The 13,915-nt window shown below is 42.2% G+C and overlaps 1 protein-coding gene across 1 annotated transcript in view; it reads left to right on the top strand.

The window, feature by feature from the left end:
- The window catches only part of UBR4 (ubiquitin protein ligase E3 component n-recognin 4), an 80,983-nt gene that overhangs the window by 42,394 nt on the left and 24,674 nt on the right, over positions 1-13,915 (top strand). The window contains exons 60-77 of the mRNA XM_010577260.1: positions 380-548; positions 1,285-1,381; positions 1,823-1,930; positions 2,410-2,526; positions 3,688-3,897; positions 4,640-4,789; positions 5,510-5,737; positions 5,850-5,928; positions 6,398-6,640; positions 7,580-7,748; positions 8,362-8,506; positions 9,227-9,312; positions 9,830-9,917; positions 10,052-10,245; positions 11,262-11,501; positions 12,654-12,792; positions 13,335-13,460; positions 13,622-13,750. Coding sequence (XP_010575562.1) covers positions 380-548; positions 1,285-1,381; positions 1,823-1,930; positions 2,410-2,526; positions 3,688-3,897; positions 4,640-4,789; positions 5,510-5,737; positions 5,850-5,928; positions 6,398-6,640; positions 7,580-7,748; positions 8,362-8,506; positions 9,227-9,312; positions 9,830-9,917; positions 10,052-10,245; positions 11,262-11,501; positions 12,654-12,792; positions 13,335-13,460; positions 13,622-13,750 — 2,717 coding nt within the window. The remainder of the gene's footprint in view (positions 1-379; positions 549-1,284; positions 1,382-1,822; positions 1,931-2,409; positions 2,527-3,687; positions 3,898-4,639; positions 4,790-5,509; positions 5,738-5,849; positions 5,929-6,397; positions 6,641-7,579; positions 7,749-8,361; positions 8,507-9,226; positions 9,313-9,829; positions 9,918-10,051; positions 10,246-11,261; positions 11,502-12,653; positions 12,793-13,334; positions 13,461-13,621; positions 13,751-13,915) is intronic.

Raw genomic sequence — 13,915 nt, 5'->3', positions numbered from 1 at the left:
AGCCAGCTGGTATAGGCTCGCTCTCTCTCGAACACAGGGGAAGCTTCCAGCAGCTTCTTACAGGAGCCACCCCTGTAACCCCCCCCGCTACCAAAACCTTGCCACATAAAACCAATACACTTGGTTTAAACTACTGCTGTAGAACCAATTCAATTTGGGCCATGAAGATGAGGCTGGCAGACGAAAGAATGCTAGGGGTGTTAAGTTGCATCTGTAGAAATGACTCTCTTCTAGCTTTATGAAGATAACCAAAGACACTGTCTCCTTAGAACCATGATTCCAAAGTATAGTTCAGCTGCATTGGTTGCTATGAAGCACACAAGATTCATGTTAAATTGTGCTGACATTGTCTTTCCCTTTTGTTATTTTTCTTTTTCAGTGTCTGGTCGTAGTAGTGCCTATGGGGACACGACAGCTGAGGGCCACCCTGCTGGACCAGGCAGCGTCAGCTCAAGCACAGGCGCTATCAGCACTACCACAGGCCAGCAAGAGGGAGATGGTTCAGAAGGGGAAGGGGAGGCAGAGGGAGACATCCACACCAGCAACAGGCAAGAGGCTTTGTTTTCCACTTCAAGAATAGCACGTCTGGTCTGCAGTGTGATTGTTTATAGAGGAGTGGACTGTAGGTGCTGAAATTCATGGAGTGTGATTTGTGACTCTGTTGGATAGTAAAAATCAAAAGTCAGAAACATAGAATAGAGCAAACTGCCATTGCAAAATGCCTTCCTCTGTGCATTCACCATATAACATGTTACACATACCTAGTGTGTGTCCTACAAAACTGCTGCCTGTACAAGGTGATGAAAAAATCCTGCATGAGTCTAGCAAACAGAGGAATTGCCAAAATCTACAGCTTGGGAGCTTGTGAAATTCAGTGTTAGTAAAAAAGTATGTGCAAGAGTGCTAAGCACTTTGGGAAAGATCTGCAGTTTTTCATTCTGTGGGGAACAGGTGCTCGGTCATTTTTACAGTGCAGTTTGGAACTGTTTTGTAGTATCTGTTTCTAGACAGTTGAATTCTGCAGGTGGTCATGCTAGGCAGTGTAGTTCTGAAGTGAATAACTACGTCCATTGTCAGAGTTGCTCTGCATCTTTGACATCGCTTGACTGTGAAGTCTGAGGGAGTCCACTCCTGTTGGTGCGGATCTGATGACCTTAGGGTTTCCTCATACTCTGAACTTCTGTGGTAAATTGCAGTGCTCCGTTGGTGATCCTGCTGGGTCTCATATTTCTTGTGATGTGTCTGAAGTGCTTTGTGTCTGATTCCTGGCTTCTGACTTCCCAGGCTGCACATGGTCCGACTGATGTTGCTGGAGAGGCTGCTGCAAAACTTACCTCAGCTGAGGAATGTTGGAGGAGTCCGGGCCATTCCTTACATGCAGGTAAGTGAGGAGGGCTTGGAAGTTAAGCCTTAATCAAACACTTAATCACTGCTACTAGTACTGCTGGGTTTCTGTTTGCACATGCTTTTCCCTTCCTCTTTCCTGCCTAGTCACAGGGTGTGAGTCCATCTCTAAAGTGTTCAATCTGTTGCACAGCATTGCTTACCCATAGATTTTTGCTAGACTTGTACCCTTTCTCAGTGTGGCATTACAGCTGGCTGATGAGCCTAAGGGCTAAAATCCTTGAACTCCGATGTATTTGGAAGGGTCTTTTTGGGTTTGTACTGAATGTTCATATTAGGGTGTGATGGCGCAGGCAGAGTTTGGGAACGAACATAGATTAATCAAGATAAAATCTGTGATGTTTTGTGAAAGATGATCTGTATTTATCTTGAAAACACGGAACTTGCCTTCTGTTAATGCTCTGGCTTCTATTCCCAGGTTATTCTGATGCTCACAACAGACCTAGATGGAGATGATGAGAAAGATAAGGGAGCTTTAGATAACCTTCTGTCCCAGCTGATTGCAGAACTGTGCATGGACAAAAAGGTAAGCTTCAGTATGTGCACACACTCTCGATTTGCTCCTTCCAGACAGGGTTTCTTTCCATGGAGGAATTAGATGCATGGGAGTTATAGAAACACATTGCTGTATGGATGTGTTCAGGCAGTTTATTTCTCTTGGCTCACTTCACATAAAGTAGAAAATGACATGAGTGTAACTCTCACTGTTTCCTGGTTCTGGCATCCACAAGTGAGCATGAAAATTTGTTTCGCTTGGATTAAACTCTTAAAACAGACATGATCAGTAATGCATAATTGACATATATAGCTTTTCATTTGTGTAATACTGTTCTCTGGCACCCAGGCCACTGTCTACCCTTATATTGAGGAATTTGTGCTGCTTTTTTAGTATTACTGCTTGAGCTTTAATTAGAAATGCTTTATGAGGATCAGAGCACTGAAATTTAGATGCTTAGGACATTGTGCTCAGTTCTGTAAGTAAGCAAGCAAGCTCTCTCCTTGCAGGATGTGTCTAAGAAAAATGAACGCTCTCCTGTGAATGAAGTGCACTTGGTGGTAATGAGGCTGCTTAGTGTGTTCATGTCCAGAACTAAGTCTGGATCCAAGTCTTCCATTTGTGAGGTACATTCTTCAAATTGCTTTGTCAGGGGCATGATGTGGTTGGGGGGCTTTTGTTCATCAAAGGTGGCCTAAAAGCTGCTAAATGAAATAGCTGGTGTAAAACTGAAAAATAGTTCAAAGTGCTTTTATGAGGAATCTGTAACATTACTTGACACTTGTAAAAAAAGATCTTTGCTGAAACTCAGAATGGAGGAAACCGACATGTAAAGACAATTGGATTCACTTGTTTTGTGCACGGTTTCTGACTGAGCTAAGGGCAGCACATTAATGATGTTATTTAAAACAGTCTAGCAGATTTTTTCCTTGCATCTTACTGGTGCTGAAGGGGTTAAAGAGGATTTGTAATGTGATTATTGGAAAGCAATATGCTGCTGTGTCAACGTAAAAGTCGCTAAGAGGATTCCTTAGATATTTGTTGCTAAAAGGTACAGTAATAAGGCATAAAAAGCAGTATGTGTGGTGGGAAGGAGATTAATAAAAAAGCATAGAGGTTAAAAAATTTAGTCTGAACTGCATCAAATTTTAATGAGCTTATGAGCTGTGGGGTTTGTTTGGATTTACAGGGCTGCTTTAATAGTTTTATTTACAGTAGCTTTTTCTCCAGCCTTTGTTATTCACTTGAGCTTCCCACAGAAATCAAAGCTCATCGTCTTGCAGAATGCAGGTGGAGCAATACCTGGGTGGAGCAGAGGCTCTGAGCAGCATCTGCAACAGGGACTCTTTCTCTACCAGAATTCATGCCCAGCTGGCCAAATCCCAGATAAACAAACAGAAATCCCAACTTTAAAAAAAGGAAAAAAAAAAAAAAAAAAGAGGGGAAAAGAAAAAAAAGCCCTAGTTGTCTAATCCATAGCAGAGTGGCCTCTGGCACATGTGTCGAGGGGAGATTAGACTTAAGAGGAGATTTTATTTGTTTTCCTTTACTAAGCGCTTGTTCAAAAGAGTCTCTGTAAATATTTGAGTTGCTTTTCATAAACACAAAAAACCAAAAACCCCAACCTCAAACAAACCCCAAACTTAAAAGCTGCCTGTAAAGTTTCATAAAAACCTGCTCTCTTATCCATTGTGCCAGCAACTGCTGTCTGATTCTCACAGCTTCCCTTGCTCTTCTGACACAGTGGTTCTCAGGTGCTTTAGTAATCCATCTCTTCTTTGTTTCAGTCTTCCTCCCTCATCTCTAGTGCCACTGCTGCTGCATTGTTGAGCTCTGGTGCTGTTGACTACTGTCTGCATGTGCTGAAGTCTTTGCTGGAGTACTGGAAAAGCCAGCAGAATGACGAGGAGCCCGTAGCCACCAGCCAGCTCCTGAAACCTCACACTACTTCTTCTCCACCTGACATGAGCCCTTTTTTCCTCCGTCAGTATGTGAAGGTGAGTCCTACCCTATGCTGTTAGCTTTACATGACCTGCATTAAAAGGCTGCTGCACAGAAGCAAGTAAAAGCATCCTTACAGAACTGGTTTTCCCTCAGAAGTACAATTAAAATCCATTCCCTTAGCACATAGTTAGAACTAGGGTTGCTCCGAGTTCTCTCAGAGCAGCCCAGCTCACTGTATCTATCGATGCACTCTTAAACCAGGCAGTTCTGTGGAGCTGCTGTCACTGTTTCTGGTTGAAGTGTTAATCTTCCTGAAGGGAAGCTACTCCATTGCATGACTCCTTTTGCTTGGCAGGCAGAATTTCTGAACCAACGCTACTTACTGTGGCGAGGAAGCCTAGCAGTTGATGGGGATTTCCACACTAAATCCCAGGCTTGTTCAACCACCGTGTGCCTTTATGCTAAGATGCTGCTGGGGAGGGGTGGCTTTAATATATGTACAGGTGCAGTGAAAAAAGCCTAGTTAAATGTAAGAATGTCTCCTAAGTAGAAAGCTCCTATGTTAAAACACCTTATTACTACAGACTAGCTTACTGCATCCTAATAGTTGCATCTAAAGTCCTCACGCAGGTTTGTTGGCTTGTTTTTATTTATCAGCTGGGAGCATTTCTTCTGGCTGCAAAGGTGCAGAAAAGCTTTGTATTTAGAAAATCAGTAAATGTACCCTGTAGCTTGTCATGACACCACACTGGGAGTGTTTGATGCCAGAGCCTGATTGATTGCTCTTGCTTTCAGGGTCATGCTGCAGATGTTTTTGAGGCCTACACTCAGCTCCTGACAGAGATGGTACTGCGGCTGCCCTATCAGATCAAGAAGATTGCAGATACAAACTCCCGCATCCCACCTCCCATCTTTGATCACTCCTGGTTCTACTTTTTGTCTGAGGTAAGTGAGAACGTGATGCACCTACAGATTTTAACCAAAAAATTCCAGTAATGTTACCTTTCATGGGAGAGAGGAGCTTTTGCAGAACCGATCTCAGATCCATCTCTGGTTTTTAATCCCCCTTGAAAGAAGGTGAACTGTTGGCTCTGCTTTATTCCTGTTGAACAGGAGTCTATAGGAAAGCATACGTGAAAAATAAGATTGGTATTATTTCCTGTAATTCAATGTTTGCTGCCAGGAAACTCAAATAGAAAACCTTCTCTGAGATGGTAGAATGTAACATCGTGCTTGGCTGTTGGTGCTTAACTTAGTCCTTAGAAAAGAAATCAGTAAGATATTTGGAGTATATCTTTTCAGTTCCTTTGGTTGTATAGCTTCCTACTTGAGATGTGCAAATCTAAGATAACTTGTTAAGTATAGGGTAGGATTTCTTAATTAGGCTTGACTAGCTTTTTATTTGAGGTCACAGATGACAAAGAATGGTTTTCAGAGGTGGTTTCACAATTGCACAGCTCAGGATGCTGCAGTATTGCTGTGCAGTGTTTCTTCTGCCTGTGACTTACTTTTACAGGTGACTTTACAGTACCTTAAAGCTGACAAATTCATGAATGCATCTCCCATATCTTTTCTTTTTGTAAGAAAACATGTCATATTTTTGTTGGGACAGGTTGCCTAGTGGTGAGTTCACAGTACTGATGTTGTAGGCTTTTCTTTGTCTAGTACCTGATGATCCAGCAGACTCCATTTGTGCGCCGCCAAGTCCGCAAGCTTTTGCTCTTTATCTGTGGATCAAAGGATAAATACCGCCAGCTCAGAGACCTTCACACGTTGGACTCTCATGTTCGTGGAATCAAAAAGCTCCTAGAAGAGCAAGGCATTTTCCTTCGTGCCAGTGTGGTCACAGCAAGTTCAGGCTCTGCTCTGCAGTACGATACGTTGATTAGCTTGGTAAGGAAAAGTGTGCCACGGTACTAGGAAAAAGTGTACGTTGCGTTTATGTAAGATGTCAGTAATAGAAATACTGACATGGTGTTTAATCCTGTCCCATTGTGCCTTTCAGATGGAACATTTAAAGGCTTGTGCAGAGATTGCCACACAGAGAACAGTAAACTGGCAGAAATTCTGCATTAAAGATGACTGTGAGTTCTTTCTCTGAGAGCATGGGAAGGAGCAGAGGGGATGCATTATGTGTCTTGGTTTCAATCAAGACTTCTCAGATGGGGAAGCTCAGCAGAGAAAAAGGGAACACAGCTGAGAGTTTTGAGTAGGACTGAACTGTTTCCAGTACTAATTATCACAGTGCTCTAATTGCATCTGTTCCTTAGCTAAAGAACGCAATATGGTATAATGGATAACTTGCAAGAACAGGAATAGAAAATCTGTGTTCTCTTACTTGTGCTGCCGTTGTTCCAGTATGTAATTTTGGATGAAACATTTTACCTTGGTGTACCCAAATGTTATGCTTCTGTAGTGTAGGGACAGGAAGGTTCTGTGAGTTTGTGGGATGGTCCTCATCATGTTGAAAGGGTTTTTTCTTTTGGGTTGGGGTTTTTTTGTTTGCTTGTTTTCTTAATTCGGGCTTCAAAGATTTTCTTCTTTTCTCTGCAGCGGTTCTCTATTTCCTCCTTCAAGTCAGCTTCCTGGTAGATGAGGGAGTGTCGCCAGTTCTCCTGCAGCTGCTGTCTTGTGCTCTGTGTGGCAGTAAAGTGCTGTCTGTGGCTTCATCCTCTGGATCATCAAGCACCTCTTCCACCTCTGCTCCTGCAGCATCGAGCTCTGGGCAGCCAGCAACACAGAGCAAATCCTCCACTAAAAAGAGCAAGAAAGAAGAAAAGGAAAAGGAGCGAGAGGGTGAGCTGCAGCTGTGCCCTGTTCTGTGGTGGTTTCAGGGATGAACACTGCTCCTCTCAACCTTTCTTACTCTGTTTAGAGAGGACTGCTTGCTTTTCGTTGTGATAAATACCACTGTTGTGAAAGGGTCATGGATCGTGGCAAGGGCACTTGCAGACTACAGCAACAATTAGGAGAGAAGAGCAGTTTTTTACCATATGTAATTTGGAGAGGGGCAAAGATGAAGCAGTATGCCCTAAGAGTTGGGGCTGAAATTAAGTGCTGAGTATATCCCAAACCCACTGTGTGTATTAACTTGAGTGGGCTTTAAGTTGTCTACTGGAAGTTACCTATTCTAGTGATGAAGTAGCTTCCACCTAACTTGTCTATCCTGGGTTGTAGGAGGTTGAAATGCTCATGGGGATTAAAACAAGTACTGGAGATGCACACCCAGTTAGCTCTGCTCTTCAATGATTATGTTCAGACTTGTTTCCTCTGTTTGACTTCTAAGCTATGTTGGAGCCAGGGCTGCTGCTTAATGGATATCCAAAGTCCTGGGAAAGTAATTAAGCTTTCCTATAAAAGTCACAGGCATAAATTCTCTCTTGGCTTTTCTTCAAGGAACCATTTTGGCTTTCTCTGTCAGACAATTCTCTTTTCACTGAGTCTTTTCACTGTCCCATGGTTGATCCTTTTCTTTTTATCAGAATGTGTAGCACATTTCTCACGTCCTTACTGGCAAGTATTCCAGCAGTTTTCTTCTGTGATAGTCAGGAGTACTAGGTTATATTTTTTGAAAGAGAAGGGAACATTAAACTAGCTTGTTGCCTGAAACACAGTAATTTTTCCCCATTATCCTTGCTCTATGATTTATAAAATAGGAAGCTAGCCTGCCTGTGAGGTGCTCCACTCATCTGCTTTCTTAAGTCTGTCTGTCTTCTGCCACCCGGTATCCCCTAGGCGAGAGTTCGGGCAGTCAGGAAGATCAGCTGTGTACAGCTCTGGTGAACCAGCTGAACAAGTTTGCTGATAAGGAGACCCTCATTCAGTTCCTACGTTGCTTCTTGCTGGAGTCTAACTCGTCCTCCGTGAGGTGGCAGGCCCACTGCCTTGCACTGCACATCTACAGGTGAGCTGGGAAGGGAATCTCTGACCTGGCTCCTCTTAGCCAGTCTCAGGTCAGTTATGGAGAGCTCTGTCCTTGTATAAGAGTTAATGCCTCTGTCTTGAAGGATGCTGAAGCTTGGAGATGATTGCACCCCTTTGAATTGCTCACACTATGTTGCAGTTACTGGGGCTGGAGGTAGAAGTTGTTACTTACTTGTTACTGATCAATGTGAGTTACCATCTCCAAGAAGCATTTTACTTCTGTCTGCAGAGTCTGGCTCCTGACATCTACAGGGGTAGATATTTGTGGGCAAGTGAATTTCTGAGGCAGATGCAGACTCATACAGTTAACAAGTTGGGAGTTATGTAGGGTAAGGCACACTTTAGGGTGCTGAACTCCTTCAGAACTCTATTCAGTTGTTGCAAGTCAGCTGCTTTCATTTCAGAGAGTGCTAGAAAACAGCTGGTGGCAAGAATCGATGAGATTTAACTCTGTGAACTCTGATGTATAGCAAGATAACAGTTTTCAAGTTTGGTGAACTGTAGCGCATATTTTACTTTTGAATAAGATTGTGTGCCATGCAGTCTATATAACTATCTTTACAAGCTTAATTGATATGTAATCCATTCAACAGGAACTCTAACAAGTCTCAGCAGGAATTACTGTTGGATCTCATGTGGTCAATCTGGCCAGAACTTCCAGCCTATGGAAGAAAGGCTGCCCAGTTTGTAGATCTCCTGGGATACTTCTCTCTGAAAACACAGCAGACTGAGAAAAAGGTACGGTGTCATTCTGAAAAGGAGGTACAGCATCCCAGGTTCTGCCACCTCTGACGAATTATGTTAGTGTTCATTTATGATACAGCTGGGACAGATTTTCTGTCAAAAGAGCTTCTGGTGGAAATTTTTTTTCTTCCCCAAATTTGAATGTTAAAAAAGGCAGGGTCCTTAAAAAATTGGGGAGTGTGGATTTTTTGTTTTATTGTTTTGGGGTTTTTGGTGGGGAGGATTTTGGGGTTGGGGGTTTTTTTTTAATTTAGAGGAAAATTTTCCCACAGGAAGCCTTTGTGGGAAAATACATTTATCTACTAGTTCTAATTTATAGATTTTTGATATTTCAGCTCCTAGAAATCTTTTGTAACCACGACTTTTGAACAAAGGAAGTGGTAGGATTTCTTAGGGGACCAGTGGGCTTGAGAACAAGTAATTCAGACGCACTGATACTTGCATATGTATGTTTAAAGAGATGGGAATGCCTTACGAATCTTGGCAGGCATTTGCAGTGATTGGCTGACAAATAGCACTGTTATTGTGGTAAAGGTCTAATTTTAGGATCTATTACATTCCTGGGTAATGATTTAACCACATAAATTCCTGTGGGTATAGTGTGTGCATCTTCTTGGGGGACCTGGAATGCCACAAGATGAGAAATCTTTATGTCTTTGTAGCAATAAAAAAAAAAAGTGTTGCGAAGACAGTATTTTCCTAATTGTATTTCAGTTGAAGGAATACTCCCAAAAGGCCGTGGAGATCCTCCGGACTCAAAACCACATTCTTACCAACCACCCTAACTCCAACATTTACAAGTGAGTTACTTCTGACTTTGATCCATTTCACTAAAGAGCTTTTCAGCAGAGGAGCTGCAATCCACAGGGGAATACACAATTCTTCTAATAAAATCGTGGTGGAGGAAGGACCCCTACTGAGATTGCATGCTTGCTGCAGCTGGTCTTGGGAGAATAGCAGATTCCTTTCTGCCATCTGAAAAACGTGACATTCTATGCACTATCAGCAGTAGTTTGGCTTTAGCGTTTTTGCTTTCATTTTCAGTAAATGTTACAAAATATTAGGACTAATTGGAGAATATAGACTTGCAGAATTAAGTGTTGTGTTCTTATTCATACACTGGCAGTTAATACTTATACTAAAATGCTGCCTAGAGAAAAGCAATAATTTTCAATGTGCTTTACATTGTAACACTTCTGTTACTAAATCTGGAACTGGGGACTACAGGTAAACTGAAACTATTCTGATTGAATGGCTTGTGTTTAAAACATGGTGAATGCCAAATTACGTATGTCAATGTTCTTCCCCTCATTCCAGCACACTGTCTGGGCTGGTGGAATTTGATGGCTATTACCTGGAGAGCGATCCTTGCCTTGTCTGCAACAATCCGGAGGTGCCCTTCTGTGTAAGTAGCTGCTATTCTTAAACCCTTTTTAATTATAGGGATCCCAACCGTTTACAGCAGCATGATTTGCTGTTTTTCTGAGTTTTTTGGGATGTAATCATATAGGCAGTGTGTTCTTGGTTTTGTCTTCTCAGTACATCAAGCTTTCCTCCATTAAAGTGGACACGAGGTATACTACCACCCAGCAAGTGGTGAAACTAATCGGCAGCCACACCATCAGCAAAGTGACAGTGAAGATAGGAGACCTGAAACGAACCAAAATGGTCCGAACCATCAACCTCTATTATAACAACAGGACAGTGCAAGCCATAGTGGAGCTGAAAAACAAGTACGTTTGTCCATGTTTTTTGTGTGCAAGTCTCTGAATTTGACATTACAATCTCTACTGAGGTGCCTGGCTTCTTGTTTTAGCTAATGTTCCTTCTTAGACTATTACTCATCACTGTCAGCCCACATTGAGTGGGATTGTTCTGAATCTCCTCCAAAAAATTGTCGAAGATGCACATTTCACCTGGAGCTTGAAATATGCCTGTAAATTTTGTGTATGCAAACTTTGTACAGACTGAGTTTTAAGCACCTAACTTAATTGTGTGGAAGCCAGTAGTAATACCAAGAGCACCTCCTGGAGAGTTTGACTTGGAAAACGATTTGGATGTTGCAGCATGTCCAGAAATGCAGAAAGCATTAACATTACTTGTTTGAAGCCATATAGTAGAATTAAACTTAGAAGTTGGATGGCCTAACTCTTGGTTGCTGCTTTACCTATGAAAAATGGCTCCTTTTCAACTTATATGCTTTCCCCTCTTACTTCTTGAGATGTTCTCACCAGAATCAGATCTCTTTGGCTTAGGGATTAATCTGTGCCTGCTGCTTATTGCTTATTTGAAGTCTTAATCCTCTGTGACATCACAAGTGGCTGCTGTGGAGAGGATTATGATGTCACAAAGAGAGGATTCTGACTTCAGGTTGAGAATAAGCAGTGGGAGCAGATGAGATCTTTAGAAATAAATATCCTGTTTTCATGCAAATGTCCTTACTAATAAAAAAATGGAGGTGAAAATCCCTAGAAAATGTCTGTAGAATTAAAGTTTTTCCATGAGGCATCAACAGCTCTTTAATCCTAAACAGTCTCTCTCTATGAAGAGGATAAAGGCTTAAAATGTATTTCTGGCTACATATCATGTCAATACAGAAGCTAAGGAAACGAATCCTAGAACTGCTCTCCATTCATCCCGTTTAAAGTAGATTTGGAGCTGAGACGGTTGCATCTGACTTCTCTTCATACGTGGGCAGAGAGGGTACTTCCCCACTGAAAAAACATGCTGCTTTCTTTCCTTTTCCCAGGCCGGCTCGTTGGCACAAAGCTAAAAAAGTCCAGCTGACCCCAGGCCAGACAGAGGTGAAGATTGATTTGCCGCTGCCCATTGTGGCTTCGAACCTGATGATTGAATTTGCAGATTTCTATGAGAATTACCAGGCTTCCACGGAGACGCTGCAGTGCCCCCGGTGTAGCGCATCCGTCCCAGCCAACCCGGGGGTGTGTGGGAACTGCGGAGAAAACGTGTACCAGTGCCACAAGTGTAGGTATGTCATCCTCGTTCCTCCTCATGGAGCCACCACCAGGGGTTTACAGAGCCCTTGTGTTGTTGCCTGTGTTGGATGTTCAACAAAATACCCTGCTATTTAAATACATGATTCTGGTTAATACAACCGCACAATCAAATTAGTCGAGAAGTATAAAACAGGCTTACAGGGATTTAACGTTAATGCAGGCTAACAAAGGAAACCTGATACGACACTACTGAAAGAACGCCGAAGTTTCAAATCAAGCCCTCAGAAGTTTAAAAAAGAAAATTCCCAGGAGGAGGTTATTTTTGGCCTGGCTGTTCACGGGCATGAGGCTGGAGTTCAATTATACGATTGCAGGGGGGTTTCCCCACAGGATCCCTGACTTAGCGTGCTGGATGGACAGTGCTCGCTTGTCTATTGAGAGCTTTTGTTGTACTCTCCTCATTCAGAGCAGGGCTCAGGGCGTAATTTACTGTGTGCTATTCAGGCTTTCACTACAGTATTATAAATCCTTCTCTTTTGTGAGTTTTGTCTCCTTATCTGATATCTCTTCTCCCCTTATTGTTGTCCCATATTCCTCTCTAATCCTCATGGGATTCAAGGTGTTTAGCAGATTCTTTCCATAGATCAGGCGATTACTGGTATATTGAAAGGTTTCCACATCCCTTCTTGAATTATGGGAGCTATAAATCAGTTCGTGTCATGGTACTCTAGTCTGCAACGGGATAATAAGTATGCTGTAGCTAGTCCCACTGCAACTGGGTAAAGAGTGAAAGCTATTGAAAGCCTAGACCTTACAAAGCAAAATGGTTTCCTTTTATCTGTATTCTTGTAAAGGGCACAGTGCCCTAGTCTGATGTTCTACTGGGAATTACTGTAGTTAAAGTAGAATTGTTAGGAGCAAATTCACATCTGTTTCTGCTTTTTCTGGCCAGAATGTGGCACCGCTTCTGTAAGGATTTTTTTTTGTTGCCTGATTTGTAGGTTTTAATTCTTATGTACTTAGTGTTTCACTTGTGGCTTCCCCAGGGCATTTTGGTAGGTTAGATGTTTTAAGGGCCATCCTTCTCTTTTTACCTACTGAGTCCATTCACAGCTTACTTCATTGCCTCAGTTACCTTTATAAAGCTCAGGTGCATTCTTTGACCTTTCTGGCTTGCCTTTCAGATCCATTAATTATGACGAGAAAGATCCCTTCCTTTGCAACGCCTGTGGGTTCTGTAAATATGCTCGCTTTGACTTCATGTTGTATGCCAAGCCCTGCTGTGCAGTGGATCCCATAGAAAATGAAGAGGATCGAAAGAAGGTGAGACTAATAGCAGATTGATTAATGAAATGCTATATCTCTTGGCCAGGTCAAAAGTGTAGGGAGATCAGAGGTCCATCCCTCTTGAGAGTAACATGAAAAGCAGTGTTCCTTCAAGGCTTCTCATGACTAATGCATTCCTCATTTACTGTCTTGCTCCACTAAATAAGTAATTTTTCAAAAGACATAATTCAGTGCTTTACTTATAAACTAGCTATCTAGCACTGCATCTCTTTGCCTTGCTGTACAAGGGGGTGTATTTGGATTGTATTGTATGCTTTACCATCCCATCTGAGGAGCCCTGCTAATGAATGAAGAACCCATTGTATTATGTGGCCTGTCCCAAAGGATAAGTGTGCTGAGTATAGTGCCAGCAGTGACACTTGTGGCAGAAGCAGGGTGCAGGATCACCATTTATTATTTTTTTTGCCAGAGAAAGGCAAAAGAGACAGAAGAATTGGAGGTTGGTGGCTGTAGTTCTGTAGAATTAAAAATTGCATCTGAACATAATGTAAGAGTTTCCTTTCCTTTTTTATTCTTAGGCAGTAACAAATATCAACACTCTCCTGGACAAGGCTGACAGAGTGTATCACCAGCTAATGGGACACCGACCGCAGTTGGAAAACCTTCTGTGTAAAGTGAATGAGGCAGCTCCTGAAAAGCCACAGGTAACGGGACAGATGGATCTTGCACAGAGCTCTAGGCTGGTGAGACAGTGACCTTTATACTGCCAAGAGCAACTAAAGGTCCTTGCCTCAGATGCTGTTCTGCAGTAGTTATTTTTGTGTATAGCCTCCACATATGATTCCTTTTTGGTTTTCTGTTCCAGGATGAATCTGGTAGTAGTGGAGGGATAAGTTCTACCTCAGCTAGTGTGAATAGATACATACTCCAGTTAGCCCAGGAGTATTGTGGTGACTGCAAGAACTCTTTCGATGAACTTTCCAAAATTATCCAGGTATGATGTGCTTTGATCTGAATTTGGGTCATGTGTTTTTTTTCTGTCACCAGATACAGTGCATATCAAAGTAGAAAGAAAGATGTTGCTGTTCTGCATTTAATGATATCATTAACAATAGGTGATCAGCTGCATGTTTTCAGGGAAATAAAAAAATGATCATTT

Source organism: Haliaeetus leucocephalus, unplaced genomic scaffold (genome assembly GCF_000737465.1).
Source record: "Haliaeetus leucocephalus isolate CR32 unplaced genomic scaffold, Haliaeetus_leucocephalus-4.0 Scaffold556, whole genome shotgun sequence".
NCBI classification, from domain to species: Eukaryota; Metazoa; Chordata; class Aves; order Accipitriformes; family Accipitridae; genus Haliaeetus; species Haliaeetus leucocephalus.
Note: the sequence above shows the minus strand (reverse complement) of the source record. Positions and strands in the feature narration are given on the sequence as shown.